Source organism: Phocoena sinus, chromosome 1 (assembly GCF_008692025.1).
Source record: "Phocoena sinus isolate mPhoSin1 chromosome 1, mPhoSin1.pri, whole genome shotgun sequence".
Classification (NCBI taxonomy): Eukaryota; Metazoa; Chordata; class Mammalia; order Artiodactyla; family Phocoenidae; genus Phocoena; species Phocoena sinus.
In genome coordinates this window covers 114,078,543-114,099,728 of record NC_045763.1, presented here as the reverse complement: position 1 = coordinate 114,099,728, position 21,186 = coordinate 114,078,543, and the positions used below count along the sequence as shown (strand labels likewise).

General features: G+C 37.1%; 1 protein-coding gene across 6 annotated transcripts in view; it reads left to right on the top strand.

Moving 5' to 3' along the window:
• ASH1L (ASH1 like histone lysine methyltransferase) overlaps window positions 1-21,186 on the top strand; it is a 217,358-nt gene that overhangs the window by 25,033 nt on the left and 171,139 nt on the right. For all 6 annotated transcript variants that reach the window (XM_032622913.1, XM_032622947.1, XM_032622924.1 and 3 more), the window contains one exon: window positions 1,764-2,284. In XM_032622913.1, coding sequence (XP_032478804.1) covers window positions 1,865-2,284 — 420 coding nt within the window. In that variant the 5' untranslated portion in view covers window positions 1,764-1,864. The remainder of the gene's footprint in view (window positions 1-1,763; window positions 2,285-21,186) is intronic.

Here is a 21,186-nt window from a genome sequence, read left to right as displayed (position 1 = left end):
CACAGAAGCAGAAATGAACATGATTTGTTAGGGACAGTAAAAAAACAGAATTTAAAAAAAATATTTATTTATTTCGCTGTGTGGGGTCTTAGTTGTGGCACGCGGGATCTTTGTTGTGGTTTGCGAACTCTTAGTTGCAGCATGTGGGATCTAGCTCCCTGACCAGGGATCAAACCCGGGGCCCCTGCATTGGGAGCTTGGAGTCTTAGCCACTGGAGCACCAGGGAAGTTGAAGAAAACTGAATTGACTAAATCATAGAGGATGTGTGTTGGGAAGTAAGGAAAGATTAATTTGAGAAGTTAGAGCCAGATTATGAAGAGCCTTGAATGCTATTGTGAAGTGTTAATATACGAAGTGGTAGACAACAAGAATAATTGTCATATGCAGTTGATTTGAAAATTACTCTTTCAGCTGTTTGTGTGAATGAATAGAATAGGAATACACTTTAGTCAGTTGGCCAGTATTTGTTGAGTAACTACTTAAAATGCTGCTAGCACTGCTAATAAAATCGTCGGCACCTTCTATTGAGCCTTGCTGAGTGCCAGTCATGGGGCTGTGCATTCTACTTACATTTCTTGTAGGAGTTGTAAAAGTTGTATCATATGATCTTTGCCTTTGAAACTCTTATAATCTTGTTGGAAAGAAAAGTCTTAAGGCACATAGTTTAAAATATTCTACTGCATAAATGGAACTTTCTAAGGGATAGGATGTTCTTTTTTTCCCCAGATACTGGTCCTGGATCTTGATTTGGATATATGCTTGAAATAAAGGCTAGTCTGTCAGTCCTCAAGAACAGTGAATTATTTTGTTTTGGTTTTATATTCTCTAGTCACTAGATTATATGCCAATCCTATACGGTTTCCTGAGGATCTTTATTTATGAGAAGGGGGTTGCCCTGTGTGGATTATTCAGATTCTCTGTTAAGGTGTACAAACTATTGTAAAATAATAAATCTACGTTCTGGTTTTAAAATAATTTATAGATTTGGGAGATTGAAGCATGACCGCTGACTATTTGCTATTGGGAAAACGTGTGAAAATATATTTCTGCTTTTTAGAGTTTTTATAACAGTTGTTCTAAATCATTTATATAATTATTTAATGTTTATCTTTCTCACTAGAGTATAAGGCTTGTAAATTTAGGAACTGGATCTGTTTTGTTGAATACTGTATTTCCAGGGTGTTGCACAGTGCCTGGCACATGATAGGTGTTTAGAAATACTTTTTAATGAATGAATGAGTAAATGAATTCAGAGTTGAATTGTAAACCAGCAATAGAGATAATTCCAGCCTAAGAGTCCTAACCTAAAAAGTCTACCATCTCTTATAAATAATATTGGAGTGCTGAAACCAGCCCAAAACATGGTTCTTTACCTTCAGTGAAATTGATTTTATTTAACTAAAATGTAAGAAACACATTCCTTTGAAACTGAGGAGTGTTAAAATATATATTATTTTTATCTTAGACTGTGTTTGCTTTACTGTCAGTTGCAGAAGCTTGTTGCTTGAGTTAGAACAGTGGATCTTAAACATAGATTTGCACCATACCACTACAGCTTATTTATGATATCTGGAGAATAATAAACTTATTCTGAAATTTAAATATAACTAAATGAATTTAAATCCATTTTGAAGGGCATTTTGATCCATTTTAACTGATTTTCGGTTCTTCCTGATCTTCTTGTTCTCCTCCCCCATACCCACTTCTCATGTTAATAATTGCCTCTGTTCTGATAAATTTTTTGTTATGGTCTATCCTACAGAGAAAGAGATGCTGGTTGCCAGTTTTGGAGATCCCTGTTTTTTATGGAACACAGTTCTGTAAAATTTTCATAAGATTCCTTGGCAATAACATACACTTGTGATGGACCCTAGAAATACTGCTATGTTAGGATTGGGTTCTGATTCCGAAGGATTTTCAAGAAAGAGTCCCTCTGTCATCAGTACTGGTACACTGGTCAGCAAGAGAGAAGTAGAGCTAGCGAACAACACAAAGGAGGAAGAGGACCTTCGCAAGTGGAATCGGGAAAGAACCATCGAAGCAGGGAAAGATGATGGTTTGACTGATGCACAGCAACAGTTTTCAGTGAAAGAAACAAACTTTTCAGAGGGAAATTTAAAATTGAAAATTGGCCTTCAGGCTAAGAGAACTAAAAAACCTCCAAAGAACTTGGAGAACTATGTATGTCGACCTGCCATAAAAACAACTATCAAGCACCCAAGGAAAGCACTTAAAAGTGGGAAGATGACAGATGAAAAGAATGAGCACTGTCCTTCAAAGCGGGTAAGTAGAATTCCCAACAATATGTGATGATTAACAATCTTTGGATTTCTCTATTAATTTTTATCGAACCTACGTACATATTTTAGGAATTTTGATTTTAATCTTTTTATGTTATTTCCAAATAGTCTGTTTTGTGAGCCAAAACAGGCCTTAAGGCTTGTCAGAGATATGAGTGATGGTATAACCATGTATGTACTTGTAAAATTATGGCAAATATTTTAAATGGGGTATATCCAGATTGCTGCTCCTACATGGCCTAGTGGAAAGAATATTGATTGGATTTTTAGTTAGGAAACCTAGAGTTGAATCTTGCCCTCCTGTTTACTAACAATGTGACTATAGACAAATTAATAGAGAAGAAACTGAGGCTTAAAGATGTTAAATGATTACAAAACCACCTACCTTTCAGGATGGTTCTATTCCTGCTGACCTCAAGAATTTTCGAAAGGTGGATTAAAAAATTTTTATTTAGACCTTTTTACTTGAGACGATGTTAGAGCTTGTCTTGCACAGCTAATTTTTAAAGGGCTTTGAGATGATTGTCTTTAGTAATCTTTCTATAGTATTTTTTAAATAGTGCTAATAATGAGGTTTTGTACTGAAAGGATTTCACCCACAATACATACTTATTCTTAATATATAAGTAGTTTATATCCCACTTATATTATTTGTAGCAGAATATAGTTTGTGGTTCCTGAGGAAAGCTATCTGTATACTTAAAACACTGTTGGTAATGGGTTAGGTGTTTATTTTTCCAACAGTTACTTTAGCATAGGATGTTGACTATATTACTGCCCTCTAAATTAGTTCTTCATAAACAATGGAAAGAACATGAATTACAGAGTCAGAACCAAATTCAAATCCTGGCTTAATAACTGTACACAGGCAATTTGGTTTATCTTAACTGAGCTGTGGTTTCCTCATTTATAACATGGGGCTATTAATGCCTGTATTAAATGGGTATATAAAGAATTAAATTTCAGTAGCCAAGACATACAACCCAAGTACCAATCAACAGACGATTGGCTTAAGAAGATGTAGTGTGTACGTATGTATGTATGTAGATGTGTGTGTATATATGCATATATACATATATGCTTATATATATATATATATATATATATATACACACACACACGTATACACACACAGGGGAATATTACTCAGCCATAAAAAAGAAATAAATATTGCCATTTGCAGCAACACGGATAGACCTAGAGAATATTTTACTTAGTGAAGTAAGTCAGACAGAGACAAATATTATTTGGTATGACTTATATGTGGAATCTAAAAATAATATAAATGAATCTTTATATATAACAGAAACAGACTCATAGACATAGAAAACAAATTTATGGTTACCAAAGGGTAGACAGAGGGACAGAGGGACAAATTAGGAGTATGGGATTAACAGATACACTATACATGAAGCAGATAAGCAATAAGGATTTACTATATAGAGCAGGGAATTATACTCAATATCTTGTAATAACCTATAATGGAATATAATCTAAAAAAAAAAAAAACTGAGTCAGTTTGCTGTATACCTGAAATGAACACAATATTGTAAGTCAACTGTACTTCAATTTAAAAAAAGAATTAAATTTATATATAGTAGTTAGCATGTGGTAGATTCTTGTGAATGTTCTTTTTACAGCCTAAGGTATTGCTTTACAAGGGATCTCTGGAAGTGTTTGGTTATCTGTACTTGCTCTCAGCATATGATGGTCTGTGAAGAATTTTGTGTTTGTTTGGATGCGTTTTTACATAATTCTTACTAGCTTCTCTGAAGGGTTCATGACTCCAAAAAGATTAAGCATCAGTGGCTAAAGAGAGAAAGATGCACTGTTATGAGGCATGTTGGTAGTCTAAGAAAGCTTGGGAGTTTTGTTTTATTTATTTTAAGGCAACCAAAACATTTCCCCCCAATTCTTCAAAAAGTAGTTGGGTTTTTGTCCGTGCATTCATTCATTCATTCATTTATTCATTTATTTATTTATTTATGGCTGTGTTGGGTCTTTGTTGCTGTGCGCTGGCTTTCTCTAGTTGTGGTGAGCAGGGGCTACTCTTCTTGCGGTGCGTGGGCTTCTCATTGTGGTGGCTTCTGTTGTTGCAGAGCATGGGCTCTAGGCACACAAGCTTCAGTAGTTGTGGCTCGCGGGCTCAGTAGTTGTGGCTCACAGGCTCAGTTGCTCCGTGGCCTGTGGGATCTTCCCAGACCAGGGCTTGAACCCATGTCCCCTGCATTGGCAGGTGGATTCTTAACCACTGCACCACCAGGCAAGTCTGTCAGTGCTGCTTTTAAAGCAAATATTAAGCCTTAAATTTCTAGTAAAAACATAGAAATATAGATCATATATTTTATTTCTTAATCAAACTTTTCTTTCAACAATGTTTAGAGGACAAAAACAAGACCCTCTGAAAAAATAATTTGCTATCCTGGTTAGTACTAACTCATTGATAACTGTTGATGTAGTTTTTAATGACAGAACTCAAGTTCAGGTTCAAAAATGAAATTTTCTGTTTCTCGAATTATGTGACATATTGTTAAATTTATAGTAGTTTACTTACGGATTCTATTATTTAGAGTGATTCAAATATGTCATTTATTTTTTAAAAATTTCAATCCACAGTTTAGTAACTGGCATGTTAATACTAAAGTTTAGTTTATTTTTTTGAGAAGTATTAGATGCTCTTCATGTCATATAAGTTATAGATTTTAAGATTTTGGTTCTTTTAATGTATTTTCCCCTAGTTTTATTGCGATATAATTGACATACAGCACTGTTTAAGTTTAAGATGTATTTGGTTTATTTTTCATTACTTTTGAGATTTATCTTTCTGTATTACATTTTGGCAAAACTAAAAAATATCATAACATTCAGTGTTGGCAAGAATATAGGGGAAACAACCACTCTCATGCCCTGTTGGTGGGGAGTATATTGATACTGTACTTTAAAAAAAAGAACATTCATTCATTGATTCATTCATTCCACGCCTGGTCTTAGTTGCAGCACGTTGGGTCTTTTTTAGTTGCGGCATGTGGACTTCTTAGTTGTGCCATGCAGACTCTTAGTTGGTGCTATGCATGTGGGATCTAGTTCCCTGCCCAGGGATTGAACCCAGGCCCCCTGCATTGGGAGCACGGAGTCTTACCCGTTGGACTACCAGGGAAGTCCCGATACCATACTTTTTTTATTTTTTAATTTTTGGCTGTGTTGGGTCTTTGTTGCTGTGCGCGAGCTTTCTCTAGTTGCAGTGAGCAGGGGCTACTCTTTGTTGCAGTGCATGGGCTTCTCATTGCGGTGGCTTGTCTTTGTTGTGGAGCATGGGCTCTAGGCACGTGGGCTTCAGTAGTTGTGGCACGCGGGCTCAGTAGTTGTGGCTCGCGGGCTCTAGGGCTTAGTTGCTCCGTGGCATGTGGGATCTTCCCGGATCAGGGCTCGAACCCATGTCCCCTGCATTGGCAGGCGGATTCTTAACCACTGCGCCACCAGGGAAGTCCCGGATGCCGTACTTTTTGAGAGTAGTTTGCTTGTATCTGTCGTAATTAAAAATGGACAATTCCTTGATTCCACACTGTCCCTTCTAAGAAACTATCTTACAGAATACTTGCAACTATATACCAAGATATATGTGTAAGATATTTATTAGAAGTATAGATTCCTGATACGTTCTTACTGGTTCTGACTCAGTATGTCTGGGTATTTTTTAAAATATCTTTATTGAGATATATATATAACTCCCATCCACCCATTTAAACTGTACAATTCAGTGGTTTTTGATATATTACATTATTAACTTTTAAAAAATTGTTGTAAAATATATTAATATAGAATTTGCCATTTTGGTCATTTTTAAGTGTAAATTCAGTATCACTAATTCCATTCACAGTGTTGTGCAACTATCCCCACTATCTGATTCCAAAACCTTCTTATCACCCCAAACAGAAATTCTGTAACCATTAAACAATAACTCTGTATTGCCCCTCCACTAAGCCTCTGGTAACCTATAATCTACTTTCTGTCTCTATGAAATTGTCTATTCGAGGTACCTCATATAAGTGGAATCATACAATGTTTGTCCTTTTGTGTCTGGCTTATTTCACTTAGCATAATGTCTTCAAGTTCATCCATGTTGTAGCATATACCAGAACTACTTTTTATGGCTGAATAATGTTCCATTGTACGTTTATACCACTTTGTGTTTATCCATTCATCATCTGTGGACACTTGGATTGCTTCCACATTTTGGCTATTGGAAAATATGCTGCAGTGAACATTGGTGTACAGACATCTGTTTGAATTCCTGCATTCTATTCCTTTGGGTAATATACTTAGGAATAGTATTGCTGGATCCTATGATAAGTCTGTATTTTTTTGAGGAACTGCCAAAATGTTTTCCATAGCAGCTATACCATTTCATATTCCCACCAGCAATGCGTGGGGGTTTCAGTTACTCCAAATCCTCATCACTGCTTTTTATTTTCTGTGTGTGTGTGTGTATATGTGTATGTATGTGTATTTTAAATAATAGCCATCCTAAGGGGTATGAAGTTGTATCTCACTGTGGTTTTACTTTGCATTTCCCTGATGACTAATGGTGTTGAGCATCTTTTCTTGAGCTTATTGACTATTTGTATATCTTCCTTGGAGAAATGTCTGTTTAAGTCTTTTGACTGCTTTTGAATTGTGGAGTTTTTGTTGTTGTTGCTGAGTTTTCAGGGTTCTAGGTATAGTCTAGATATATGAGTTGCTAATATTTTTTTCCCATTCTGTGGGTTGTCTTTTTCCTCTCCCTTGATAGTGTCCTGATACATAGACGTTTTCAGTGTTGATGAACTCCAATTTGTCTGTTTTTGTTTTGATTTTTTGTGTGTGTGTGTTTTTTTTTTTTTGCGATACTCGGGCCTCTCACTGTTGTGGCCTCTCCCATTGCGGAGCACAGGCTCCGGACGCGCAGGCTCAGCAGCCATGGCTCACGGGCCCAGCCACTCCGCGGCATGTGGGATCTTCCTGGACTGGGACACAAACCCGTGTCCCCTGCATCAGCAGGAGGACTCTCAACCACTGCGCCACCAGGGAAGCCCCAATTTGTCTGTTTTTTTTTCTATTGCCAGTGCTTTGGTGTCATAGCAAAGATATCACTGCCAAGTCTAACATCATGAAGATTTTCCCCTATGTTGTCTCCTAAGGGTTTTACAGTCCTGGCTCTTACATTTAGGTCTTTGAGAGATTTTCAGGTATCCCTCTCACCCTGAACTTGCTCTCTGAATTCAGAAACTGATTAAGATAGCAAGAGATACTTTGGACATGGGAAACTTATATAAAAAATTTAATGTATACGAGTATGGATATTGGACTAGCAACTATTATTTTGATTAGGTAATACACTCCTATGACTCAGAATTTAAAAGATAAAAAAGGAAACAATGAAACATTTTTACCATCATTACCCTTCTCTCCCCTCAAATCCATTTTGTAGTCTCCTTTTAGGCAATCATGTGACAACCCCATGCTAACTATGATAACTAGCTAAGCAGAACAACCATTTCTCAACCAAAATGAAGAAAAACTGTTCTGTGTATTGAAATTGTCTTACTTGGAAAATAAATAAGAGTAAGTTGTTTGGAACCAAAATTGGTGCAAAGAAGCTTCCAGGAACAAAACTACAACATCAGTGCTTTTGATATCTCCCAGAAATATATTTTATATATATACAAGCAAATGCAAGTAATCTCTTCCCCCCCCAATTTAAAAATATAAATGGTACTATACTGTACACACTGTTTTGTGTCATTGTTTTTTCCACTTAAATAGTGTGTTAGCATATTGTGGAGGATTTTCCTGTATGAAACTAAGAGAACTTCTTTAGCCCTTTGGAATATGGGTGATGAATATTTTTTTTTCCAGTTTGTCATTTGTTTTTAGACCTTGCTTATTTTTTATTTTGCCATGCAAAAGTCTTTAGTTTTTTACTGAATTTAATCTTTCCTTTTATGGCTTCTAGAATTTGACATATAACTAGAAGGGCCTTCACTCTAAGTTTATAAAAGATCTCCTTATATTTTGTAATAGGAGTTTTGTAATGTTTCATTTTTTCATTATTATTATTTTTGGCCGCAGATCTTAGTTCCCCGGCCAGGGATTGAACCCAGGTCCACAGCAGTGAAAGCTCAAGTTGTAACCACTGGACTGCTAGGGAATTCCCTTATGTTTCATTTTAAATATATAAATAATTGATCCATTTGGAGTTTATAATGATGTGTAATATGAGTTGTGGATCCAAGTTTATCTTTTTCCAAATAGCTGCAAGTTGTCTCAACCCTTTTATTAAGTTTTTTTTAGTCCTCAGATTTGAGACACTACCTTTACCATACACTGAATTTCCATGTGTACTTGAGTCTGGTCTGATTTCCCACTTTGTGTCATTGGTCTCTATTTGCCAGCATAATAGTTTTAATTATGTTTCATATCTAGTAGGGTTAATCCTTCCTCATTACTCATATTTAAGAGTGTTCCTTGCATTATTGCCTATTAGTTTATAAGCTTTATGTGATTTTTAATAAAAATAGAACTTTTTTCTAGAACTTGTCCAATTGATTATAAAGTTCATATTTTGTTCATCTTTATCTGTGGTTGAACTTGGAACCTAATTGGTTCTCCTTCAGAAGCTCTGAATTTGCTTTGCCAGGAATTAGGGTGTGTTAGTAACACCTTTCCTGGGGGAGAGCCCCATTTTACCCATGGATTGGTACGTTTACCCTCTGGGCAACTACGCCTACTTAGATCACCCTTCTGTTTTCTTTTCTTTGGGTACCCTTGGAGATTTTTCTTACTTCCTGTGAGGCCACAGTGCAACAAACTTGGCATCTTATGCTGGATTGAGTTATTTTATTGTAGTAGACGGACCTTTATGCTATTTAGCCTGTCTTATGGCTAGAGTAGAAATCACCTGATTGTTTTATAAGAAATACGTTCATTATTAATTTAAAAATAGATTTTCCTGTCTCATTTTTGTTTTGTCTATGGTGGAAAGGCATATTTTCTTTTAAATTTCCTGTAAAAATTTGGGTTTGGCTGTCTTGCAACTTCATGTTGTGTCTGTGTCATTTCATAAGTTGTCAGAATGGTATAGTCATTCTTCTACTGCATATTTTAGAAAGTGAAAGTAGGGAAGTCATTATATTTACTTGTATTTATCACACACCAACTTAAAAGGAGAAGAGGCAGTGTTAAAATTTACAGCTGTAATTATAATTTCCCTGCCAAAAGATAGTTTTCTGTTTAGAAAAAAAATGAGTGTGCTGACTTAATAGATTATTTAAGAACACAGTCCTTTGGAGATGTAATTTTGAGTTTCAGTAAAGTGATTTTTATGGAGAATTATTAAAACCCTCAGTGAATCCAAGTATTCTAATTAAGGTCTGTTGGCCTAAGATTTTATTAAATTATAGAACTGATAGATTAATGTAGGTTCTTTAGTAAGAAAATATACAGATAATAACAGTTATCTCTGTTCTTGCTCTGTATGGTTAATTTGCCTAGCAGTCTTTAAATTGTTTCACACAAATTCCAATTGTTTTGAAATGAAATGTTGAGGAAAAAATGAGTTTGATATTACTTAGGTTTTGGCTTTTCTTTCCTTGGCATACCTGTTAAACAGCAGTAATTTATCGGGTTTTCTGCATATAGTAGTTCCTTTAAATTGTGCCCTATATTAGATTAGCCTGGTTTTAGATAAAATGTATATAATTTTAATTGAGATACAATTCAAATACCATAAAATTCACTCTTTTAAAGTGTACAGTTGAGAGGTTTTTAGTATATTCAGTATATTAGCTACATACAGAGGTGTGCAATGATCACCACTGTCTAATTTCAGAACATTTTCATTACCTTAAGTGTGTATTTTTATTTTGTCTATTACACTTTAGAAAACTAATCATAGGACTAATATTTTACTTTGTACTTTTCACAAAGGAGGGTCACATTTTGTATCACTTAATTTTGAACATAATCTCGTCTAGACTCATAACATTCTTTTATTTATTTATTCCTCCATAAAATATTTGAGTGCCTATCATGTGCAGTAAATGAGTAATTATGATGTAATATGATAACTTCCATAATAGAAATACATATGGAGTGTTTATGGAATCAGAATTGTTGGGAGAAGGTAATGAGCAGGAGAATATGCATGGAAAGCTTTACAGAGGAACTCATTTAAAATTAGATGTTGACATCTTTGTTAGAAATTGCTAGAAAGAGAAGGACTCTGGGGGCAAAGTAAATAGTAAAGGGCAAAGGCGGTTTTAACATGTCTCCTAGATGTTTGTCAGTTGTGCTGTAAAACGAGAATTTGACAGTCCTTTAGTGTAGGTGAGTACTAAAAAAATAATAAAGAATGGAAGACAGGTGGGGAACTTATCACCTCTTCGTATTGCACTCAAAAATTTAGGGAACCTCCACTTCACTTTTTGTCTACTTTTTCTTTGTATCAGATTTTTGGTTGAAGTTTTTTTCTCTGATCTGACTTACAAAGTAAGTTTTAACCTTAAAATCATAAAGTGTTGTTTTAAATGCTATAAGATTTTATTTATCTATCTATCTATTTATTTATTTATGGCTGAGTTGAGTCTTTGTCGCTGGGCGCGGGCTTTCTCTAGTTGCGGAGAGTGGGGGCTACTCTTCCTTGTGGTGCACAGGCTTCTCATTGCGGTGGCTTCTCTTGTTTCGGAGCATGGGCTGTAGGCACGCAGGCTCCAGCAGTTGTGGCTCACGGGCTCTAGAGCGCACGCTCAGTAGTTGTAGCGCACAGGCTTAATTGCTCTGCGGCATGTGGGATCTTCCTGGACCAGGGCTCGAACCCGTGTCCCTTGCATTGGCAGGTGGATTCTTAACCACTGCACCCAGGGAACCCCACTGCTATCAGATTTTAAAGCAGAAATTGCATGAGCATACCGATTTGTTCGTGGGATTTTTTCTTTGTTTTTGAAGTTTTGTGATTCTGTTTTATATTAGTATTCCTCTTAGAAAGAGGAAACATTTTAAAGTTAAAATGATTGATTTTGGGGAAAGTTTTTCTGTTTGAAGAATTTAGGATTACTTGTAGTAAGTAGGAACCCTATCATTTATAACTGTAATGTTAAATATTACCAAAGTTATAGTACCTGAATTTTATTTTATAAATCTGTTAATAGTGAACTACCTTGGTCTTCATACAGTAGTGAAAGTCAAGCAGGAATAATATTGGAGCAGATTGGTAGAGCTTTTTGAGGACACAGAACTGCAACAGCAGATGGCATTAGAGATCAGGTTTAAGGATGAGTTGCAGGGATTTAACTGTTAAGGGGGGAAGGGAAGTGAGGTACATTGAGGATTCAGGGTACAGCTGGCAAAGCTCAGAATGACCCTTGGGTGTTGTTGGTCTGTTTAAAGGTATATGTGTATTTTTTTTTGAAACCAGCTATTTCAAAATCTAGCAATTAAGAATTCTCTTCCAAGAAGAAAGGGAAATTTTTGTTGTATGCAAGATAACTCCTTCTTCCCTCCCCCAGCTAAAAGCTGGAAAAATATGAAGGTGTCATACAAGATCTATTTAATATAGCCTTTGCTTCTTCATTATAAATAAGTATCACTTTGCACCAGCAAGTGCCTAATGTTAGATGTTAAGAGAGGTATATATGATTGGGTAAAGACCTACCAGGGAAAGGGGCAATAGTTTGCATATTAACTGTGGCTTCCTTGCAACCCCTTAATATAAATATGAGTTTTTCTCCAAGCTGGATTTATGGTGTTCCTAAAGGCTTTGGTTTCTCCAAAATCTGTTAGCTAAATTGAGAGAATACCGATCAGTAAAAGAAGGTAATGTCTCAAAGATGTCAGAAATAAGTAATGTTAATGAGAAATAGTGATGAGAACTCACTCTTTAAACAAAATAGGTTTTGAACTGTTAAATTTGGTCTTTTTCTACTCTTTTTATTTTATTTTTATTTTTTTTGCGGTACGCGGGCCTCTCACTGCTGTGGCCTCTCCCATTGTGGAGCACAGGCTCCGAGGCCATGGCTCACGGGCCCAGCCGCTCCGCGGCATGTGGGATCCTCCCAGACCGGGGCACGAACCCATGTCCCCTGCATCGGCAGGTGGACTCTCAACCACTGCGCCACCAGGGAAGCCCTCTACTCTTTATTTTTTAACAGCCAAGTCCTGATCTGCTATGTATATTTTACCTTCATTTTTGGAAAACATTTCAAAGTCAAGTATACATGCTTGCAATAAAGTTCTGCTGCTATATTAGGAAGTCAGAGTTTAGGAGGTGCACAAAAGCATTTTGACAAAAACTCACAGATGGTAAGTATATATATGAGAATATTTTAGCTGTTTTTAGCCAAGCTACATAGAATTACTAACATCTGAGTATATATGTGAAGGCAAAAAGACGATCCTAATAACTGCAGAATTCAGTAGTAATCTTCACAGTAAAAACAGTGAAACAAGATGGAACCTGCTTCTGAACCCCACCTTTTCATTTTTTGGCAAAATTGCTGAGTGTGATTATCTTGTACTTCCTTGTCTAGCCCTTGATTGCATGGGTAGGGAGTTACAGAAGACTGCTGAAGAAATCACAGGTAGATACTGAAAATTACAAGCCAAAGGCAGGGGAGCTTGGTAACTTCTCTTGTTTGGTAATTATGACCGTTAGGAATTCTCAAACAAGTAGAAATTTTCCTAGGCATACTTGGTGACATTTTTTCCTTCTGTTTCAGCTTCGAAGATAAAGATGAGCAATTAGAAGAATAAATTTAAGGTTACTAAGTTCCTAAATAACAAGCAAAAAGAAAGAAGTTTCAGTATACAGTAGAAAGAGTAAGTAGGATGAGGGAGTGGAAAGAGTTAGCTCAGATGTCACCCAATTCTTTTTCTTTTTTTTTTTTTGCGATACGAGGGCCTCTCACTGTTGCGGCCTCTCCCGTTGCGGAGCACAGGCTCCGGACGCACAGGCTCAGCAGCCATGGCTTACGGGCCCAGCCGCTCCATGGCATGTAGGATCCTCCCGGACCGGGGCATGAACCTGTGTCCCCTGCATTGGCAGGCGAACTCTCAACCACTGCGCCACCAGGGAAGCCCTCACCCAATTCTTTGAATGTTTCCTGAATCCTTGCAGGCAGAGTTAGTTACTCTAACCTCTGTGCTTCCATTGCATATATTTCTCTGTTTTTAACACATATCACATTATATTGTAATTATTAATTTGTCTTTCTTTGACAAGTGAACGCTCCTTAAGTGTCAAGGTAACCTTTTTTTAGTTTTTGCATTTCATGATCAACATGGAACATGCCTTAAAAATGGTTCAATAAGGGACTTCCCTGGTGGGGCAGTGGTTAAGAATCCGCCTGCCAATGTAGGGGACATGGGTTCAAGCCCTGGTCTGGGAAGATCCCACATGCTGCAGAGCAACTAAGCGCATGCACCACAACTACTGAGCCTGTGCGCTCTAGGGCCCACATACCACAACTGCTGAGCCCACATGCTGCAACTACTGAAGCCTGCACGTCTAGAGCCTGTGCTCTGCAACAAGAGAAGCCACCACAATGAGAAGCCCGCGCACCGCAACGAAGAGTAGCCCCCACTTGCCACAACTAGAGAAAAGTCCACGTGCCACAACGAAGACCCAACACAGCCAAAAAAAAGTTCAGTAAGATTATGGACTGTGGGTTTATATCTGTAAGCATAAAACAAATACTACCACCACCACCAAAAATACTGCCCTTAAAATATAGCTTGGGGATAAGAGAATATGTTTGCCTAGTCCTAAAATGGTGCTTGTACACATAACTTTCATAACTGAACTACTCATAAATATTTTCTCTTCTTTCATTTACTGAAAGTTTATGTTAAAACTTTTAGGTCTTTTCAAAACAACCTATAGTTAGTTAATTTTAAGAAGTAAGTATTATTGGTAGTAATGCTCTGACTTGTGGCTGTTTCATGAATTTCCTGGTAAGGCACAACTTTGGTTACTACCCTTATAATAGGTCAAACAAAAACTTTCCTTTAAGTATTTTGTCACAACACAGAGTGGTGAACTAAGTTGTCTATGTTATCTTCATTTAAAAACAACCCCACATTAGGCTCTTAGTTTAAGAAAACATTTTTAGTAGTCAAATACCTTTTGAATGCATTTAGCACATCTTAGTGACTCATCCACTTAAAGGTGATACCAGATTGTTACCAAGCAAGGGCTCTGTGCCCACCAGAAAGCCAAACTCAGCAGGTGTTTGCAACAAAGTAAGCGTTTATTTGCAGGGCCCCAAGCAAGGAGAATGAGCAGCTCACGGACTTTCCTCTGATTGGTTGGTGATAAGGTAACAGGGTGATGTTCGGAAATCCCAGCCTTCTTTTTCCAGCCGATCTGGGGTCTGTAATGCTTGTGGTCAGCATGTAGTCACCATCTTCCACCTGGGTGGGGCGTCTTAGTTTTTAAAGAACAACTCAGAGATATACACCAGATTGTTATCTGTATCCCTTCAGGAGGAACTAGGAATCCTGTGACCCTATTGCCCTAATCCCTGTGACCCTATTGCCCTAATCGTTAACTGCTTGAGCCTACTCTTTGGAACTCCTGGAAGCCTAGGAGACTTTTTTTTCCCTACAAATAAGAAACAGGGACACGGAGGTGCTTTTGTACCCAGGAAGGCTCCACAGGGTCCTGCTTGGTTTCAGTACCCCCTTTTCTTTGGTACTCCTCAGTCCTCAGTCCTGAGGGGAACAGGGGTGGGACAAGAAAGGGAATAAAGTTTTGGATAGAGAGATAAACTCAGATAGTCATAAACTCAGTATGAACTTGGTTTTAGGGAGACTTTGTCTCCAGATGAGCCCACGTGAAACTGTTTTATTCTTACTGCTATCTGGTTTATGTTTACCCAGTGCCTTTTTTTTTTCAACCAGTTTTCTTTGTGTTTAGGCTCCTTAACTCTTATCAGTGAATTTGAGACTTGCTAAATAGAAGATGGTCACATTCTTTTTACCTGTAACTTCTGAGCTGAGTGCCATCTGTGAGTGTAGTCTTATTCCAACTTATGAAAAGGTCCAGAGTACAAGTCTGCATTATCCTACTGGAATTCTGTTGTCTTACCTTCATACTGATTGTTTGCTTTGGAAGCTGCTTGAGCTAGAATTATTTTGTAGTAGAGAAGAAGAGAACGGTTGGCATAGAGCCCAGCTTCTCCAGGGCAGAGGCTATTATGCAAATTCTCCCAGATCTTCACATTTCAGTAAAGCCTTCTTTTCTCCCTTTAACACACACAAAACAGACTGCTAATGGGGCAGCCACGATCTGCCCTAAGCCTTGGAGACAAAACGAGGAAGGTGCCACTCTTTTCCCAAAATACCATCAGTTGTAGAAGCATATGCTTCCATAAATGGAGGGGAAGAGTAGATCTCTTCTATTGCACTGTATGGCTTCTGTTATAAATGTACCAGGAAGATTAAAACTACCATAATTAGTTTCATCAGGTTCAGCCTCAATTCTTGCTTTCATTTTGTAGTAGAAACTTCTCTAATCAGTGCTGCTTCTGGCTGATTGAGCAGTTCACTTTCTTTTAAAGTGTAGCATGTTAGGGATATGTGCTTGAGTCTCTATTATGGTTTGTTTTAATGGTGTACATAATGAGGTATGGTAAATGTGAATGTTTCTCATTTCATTGTTGATCTTGCTAATGGAAAAAGTCATTATTGAAACAAATTGATAGAAGGCATAACTTCCTTAGTACCAGAGAATTAAGCCTAAGTATCATCACGTTGACTCACTAATTCACATGCTGCTTTTTATGGTTGTCTGTTCATATCTTTATTTCATTTTATTGACTGTAAATCATTCCAGAGATGCTCACATATAGACTGCTCCATACGTGCACATTGCTAATAAATTCTGAGGTACAGCTGCAGAGAAATGAATGAAGAGTTTTGGGGAGACATCAGAATTAAAGGCCCTATATGATGAGATAACAAACTTTTATGAAACTTCATGAGTAGGGACAAAAGGTTGAACACATGATGAAAGAGACGTTTCTTCCTGCCTGACCTCACTTTGTGAGTCTAAACCACTGAAACCATTGTTCTAAATTGCCCCTCTTTCCCAATTAGTAGATAGGGATTTGGGGGGAGAAATCCTGAGAGAAAGAGTATAGATTAATTTAGATATGTGCTATGGTGGTGATTTTACACTTTAGGAATAAACTAGGTGTAAAGAAGAATCAAAAGACTGTTTCCTCTGCTGTTGATACCTGGGACAGATTGGCATCTAAATGTTCCTTAAATTATATTCAGTAGCAAGAAGAGCTACTCCATATTATTATTACTATTCTTTTACTATAATATTTTCTGAAGGAATTAAACTTCCTGTAGTAATATGTTTTGGTTGACTCTTGATTGTAATAGGGGCGATATAGTAAGAATGAGCTTGATTTTGGGCTTCAGTCCAGAATATAGAGTTCAAGTGCAGCACCTAGTTAATGGCTTTGTAATTTAAGAAAAGCCCATAGTGGTCTGCTTTTGAAAAGAAAAATTTTGTGATTTTATATTAAAATACTTGACTTAATTATCTATATGTTAAATTTTCTTTAATAATTTATTTTGGGACTCCTCCCCCAACCCCCATTCTCAGATGTTTTGGTTCTCTCTTTTTTTTTTTTTTTTTTTCTCTCTCTTTGATTGTATGTCACAAACTTAACCTTTGCACATTTCTTTTCTTTCTTTCTTTTTTTTTTTTTTTTTTTTGCGGTACACGGGCCTCTCACTGTTGTGGCCTCTCCCGTTGCGGAGCACAGGCTCCAGACGCGCAGGCTCAGCGACCATGGCTCACAGTCCTAGCCGCTCTGTGGCATGTGGGATCTTCCCGGACCAGGGCACGAACCCGTGTCCCCTGCATCGGCAGGCGGACTCTCAACCACTGCACCACCAGGGAAGCCCTTCTTTGCACATTTCTTGAAGATGTTTTCTGAATATTTTCATAAGTAGACTTAAGATTCTTGCCTTACTTATAGCTCTGATTTTTAACATAGTTCTGCAAGTAATTTATGTTCCATACAATCACTTGGGAAAAATTTGTCCATAAGCATTTTTCTTTACAGTTTTTAGTGCTTGTCCTAGAGTTTGCAGTATACATTTACAACTAATCTAAGTCCACTTTAAAATAACCCTGTATTGCTTCACAGATACCTTATAATAATAAAATAACACAAACTCCTCCCTTTCATTCCTTGTCTCTTGTATCATTACTGTCATTCATTTCAGTTATACACAAGGATATACGTACACATCATACATTATTGAATATGTTGTTGCTATTATTATTTTAAATACACTGTTTTCTGTTAGATCAATTAAGAATAAGAAAAGTAGGGAATTCCCTGGTGGTCTAGTCTAGTGGTTAGGACTCTGTGCTTCTACTGCAGGGGGCATGGGTTCAGTCCCTGGTGGGGGAACTAAGATCCCACATGCCACGCGGTGCAGCCAAAAAAAAAGAGAGAATAAGAAAAAGAAAAGTTTTTATTTTACCTTCACTTTTTCTTCTCCAGTGGTCTTTTTTTCTTTATGTAGATCCAAGTTTCTGACCTATGTCATTTTCCTTCTCTCTAAAGAACTTCTTTTTTGTTGTTGTTGTTAATTTTATTTAATTTTGGCTGCACTGGGTCTCCGTTGAGATACGCGGGCTTCTCATTGAGGTGGCTTCTCTTGCTGCGGTACGCGGGCTTCAGTAGTTGTGGCATACGAGCTCAGTAGTTGTGGCTCGCAGGCTCAGTAGTTGTGGCTCGCAGGCTTAGTTGCTCCTCGGCATGTGGGATCTTCCCAGACCAGGGTTCGAACCCGTGTCCCCTGCATTGCAAGGCGGATTCTTAACCACTGCGCCACCAGAGAAGCCCTAAAGAACTTCTTTTAATACCTTGCAAGACAAGTCTACTGGCAACAAATGCCCTCAATTTTTGTTTGTTAGAGAAAGTCTTTGTTTCTTCTTCACTTGTAAAGGATAATTTCAAGGTTACAGAATTCTAGGTTATTTTTTTTCTTCCAACACTTTAAATATTTCACTCCATTCTTCTTGCTTGCATGGTTTCCGAGGAGAAGTTGGATGTAATTCTTAGTTTTGCTCATTTGTAGCTAAGAAGACAGTCTTTAGTCCTATGATTAGGTCTCAATCTTTTGGTTAGCCTGTACCTCTAGACTGTAAACTTCACAGATACTTCTTGGTGCCCCCTCCCCTCTTAGGTAGAACAGGATAGCTAGAGTGGGCTAGAGTTGGATCATTTCCTCCCCCAGATCAGTTAGGCTTTGTTAAATCCCAGCAGGTTAGGCTCTGGTTAATGGTTTCTCCTGAGGGCAGACCTTGTTAGGAACCAAACAGTGTGGCATATTTCAAAGTGGTTCATTTTCCCCTCCCACAGCGGGAATTAAGAGGGGACTTTTCTCATCTTGTGAACCTCTTAGAGATCCAGGAGATAAAACTCATAAAACTGTGGGAGAATCACAATAACTGAGTCCTCCTGGAGTTTTCAACTCTCAAACTTGTGTACATTGAGCAATTTGTCAGAGTTCAGGTTTCCCTACCCTAGTGCTCACTCCTTCCACCAGGGTCTCAGCTCATGGGTTTCTGCTCTGGTAAATGATGATTCTCTGTCAGTCACTGCAGTTTTGGGGGCAGTAGTTTGCTCTGTGACCTCACTTCTATTATGGATATAAATGGTTGATTTTTAAGTTTGTTTAACTTTTCACTTGTTGTTAGGACAGAATGGTAACCTCCAAGCTTCTCCATAAACCTGTAATCAACAAACATTGCAAATAGAATTGTATATAATTGGTTTACAAGAGGACGAAATTGTGAATTTCCATCTACATCTCAGCTTTCATTGTATGCAGACTAGTTTCAAAATCTTCCACGTAATAATAGAATGATAGGAGGAACTTTCCAGCACATATCATGTAAAAATGAATATATAAGGCATATCACTGTTTTAGTGGGTTCTAGTAAACAAACTACTTTGAATAAGTTTTCCTGTGTTGATATTGTTATCTATAGAGTGTAACTTTAAAGCTTTCCTGTGTTCAGGTGCTCTTTTTTAACATGTAATAAGGCTATCCCTTTCTGTTTCATTAATTTAAGTACATGACAAGTTAACTTCAGAATCTCTTAGTATAGCAAGAATGAGGAAAATAGCGTACTGTATTTCTGTTTACAGACTAATTCTGTAACTGAAATTCTATGCTATAATTCTCTAAACACACAACTTGAGGACGTGAGCAAAACATCCTATTCTTAATTCCCAAATCATAAGTTAGGAGCTCATAAACTTCACTGTTGTTCTGATATCAATATCAAATAATAATTTAAATTACTTTTCCTTTTTTTTTTAACTGATTTTCCTATTCTATACAAATTTTTTTTTCAGTCAGATTCATTCTGTTGTTATGGCATGTGACTTGCAGATATCTTTCAGCAAACAATTAAAACAGAATTTTAATTTTATCATCCCTTGCTGTCAAGCATGCATGTCTGATGTATGAGATACAGAAGTAGCATATTTAATTATATCATTAACATTTTGTTCACAGCAGAGTGAGATATTAGGAACAAGTTTTTCAATAAAATGTTTTCTCAAAAGAACTTTGCAACTTGAGCAAATCTCAAAATTTTTTTGTCATCAACTACAGAGAATGATTGGCGGTTTGTAGAAACACTTCAAAAAGCTTATTCAGATTTTACGCCTCATGAATCATCTCCATAAAGACATTTTAAGCATTTATTTTTTTTGTATGGAATGAGAATAACCCTTGTTTAAGATGTTTTGTTCTCCTTTAACATTTTCTTCTTTTTTATACTACTTCTTACTATGTCTAGATTAAAGTTGAATTATAGTGGATAAAGATGATTTATTTTGGAGTTTCTCTTGTGAAATTTTGAGCCAAATTGACGTTTTGCTTTTATTTAATTTTCCCACAATGTGAATAATTCCCAAATAGTAATCTTCTTGAAAGGCTCAAGGATTGCTGAGAGTAAAATACTTCACTTAAAGGTTAGTACGTTTAATGTTATTTAGCTTAGTGTACTAAAATTTTAGGAAGATTAGAATTATGATATAGAGGACTTCCCTGGTGGTCCAGGGGTAAAGATTCTGCCTTCCAATGCAGGGAACGCGGGTTCGATCCCTGGTCGGGGAACTAAGATCGCACATGCCATGGAGCAACTAAGCCCTTGCACCACAACTGCTGAGCTCACGCACCTCAATGAAAGATCCCACGTGCCTCAATAAAAAGATCCCACGTGCTGCAACTGAGACCTGATGCAGATAAAATAATAATAAATAAATCATAAAAAATTATGATATAAATGCAGTTCTTATTATTCTGTCTTATATGATTATTTAAATTTTATTAGCATTTATTTACTTATTTAATATATTTATTTATTTTTGTCTGCGTTGGGTATTCGTTGCTGAATGTGAGCTTTCTCCAGTTGCGGCAAGTGGAGGCTACTCTTCATTGTGGTGAGTGGGCTTCTCATTGTGGTGGCTTCTCTTGATGCAGAGTTCGGGCTCTAGGTGCGTGGGCTTCAGTAGTTGTGGTTTGCAGGCTCTAGAGCGCAGGCTTAGTCGTTGTGGCACACGGGCTTAGTTGCTCCACGGCAGCATTTATTTACTTAATCTTAAAATAATGTTTCTACACATCTAGATAACACACTCTTAATATTTATATTGCCAGTCAGTTTCCTCGTTTATTTAAGTATGTGATAGTTTTTATTTTAGACCATGAAATTAACAGCTTTTATAATCATAAGTATTTCAGTACTAGTTATAGTTTTACAGTAACACCTATACCTCAACTTCTTTATTAAATGTTACCACATGA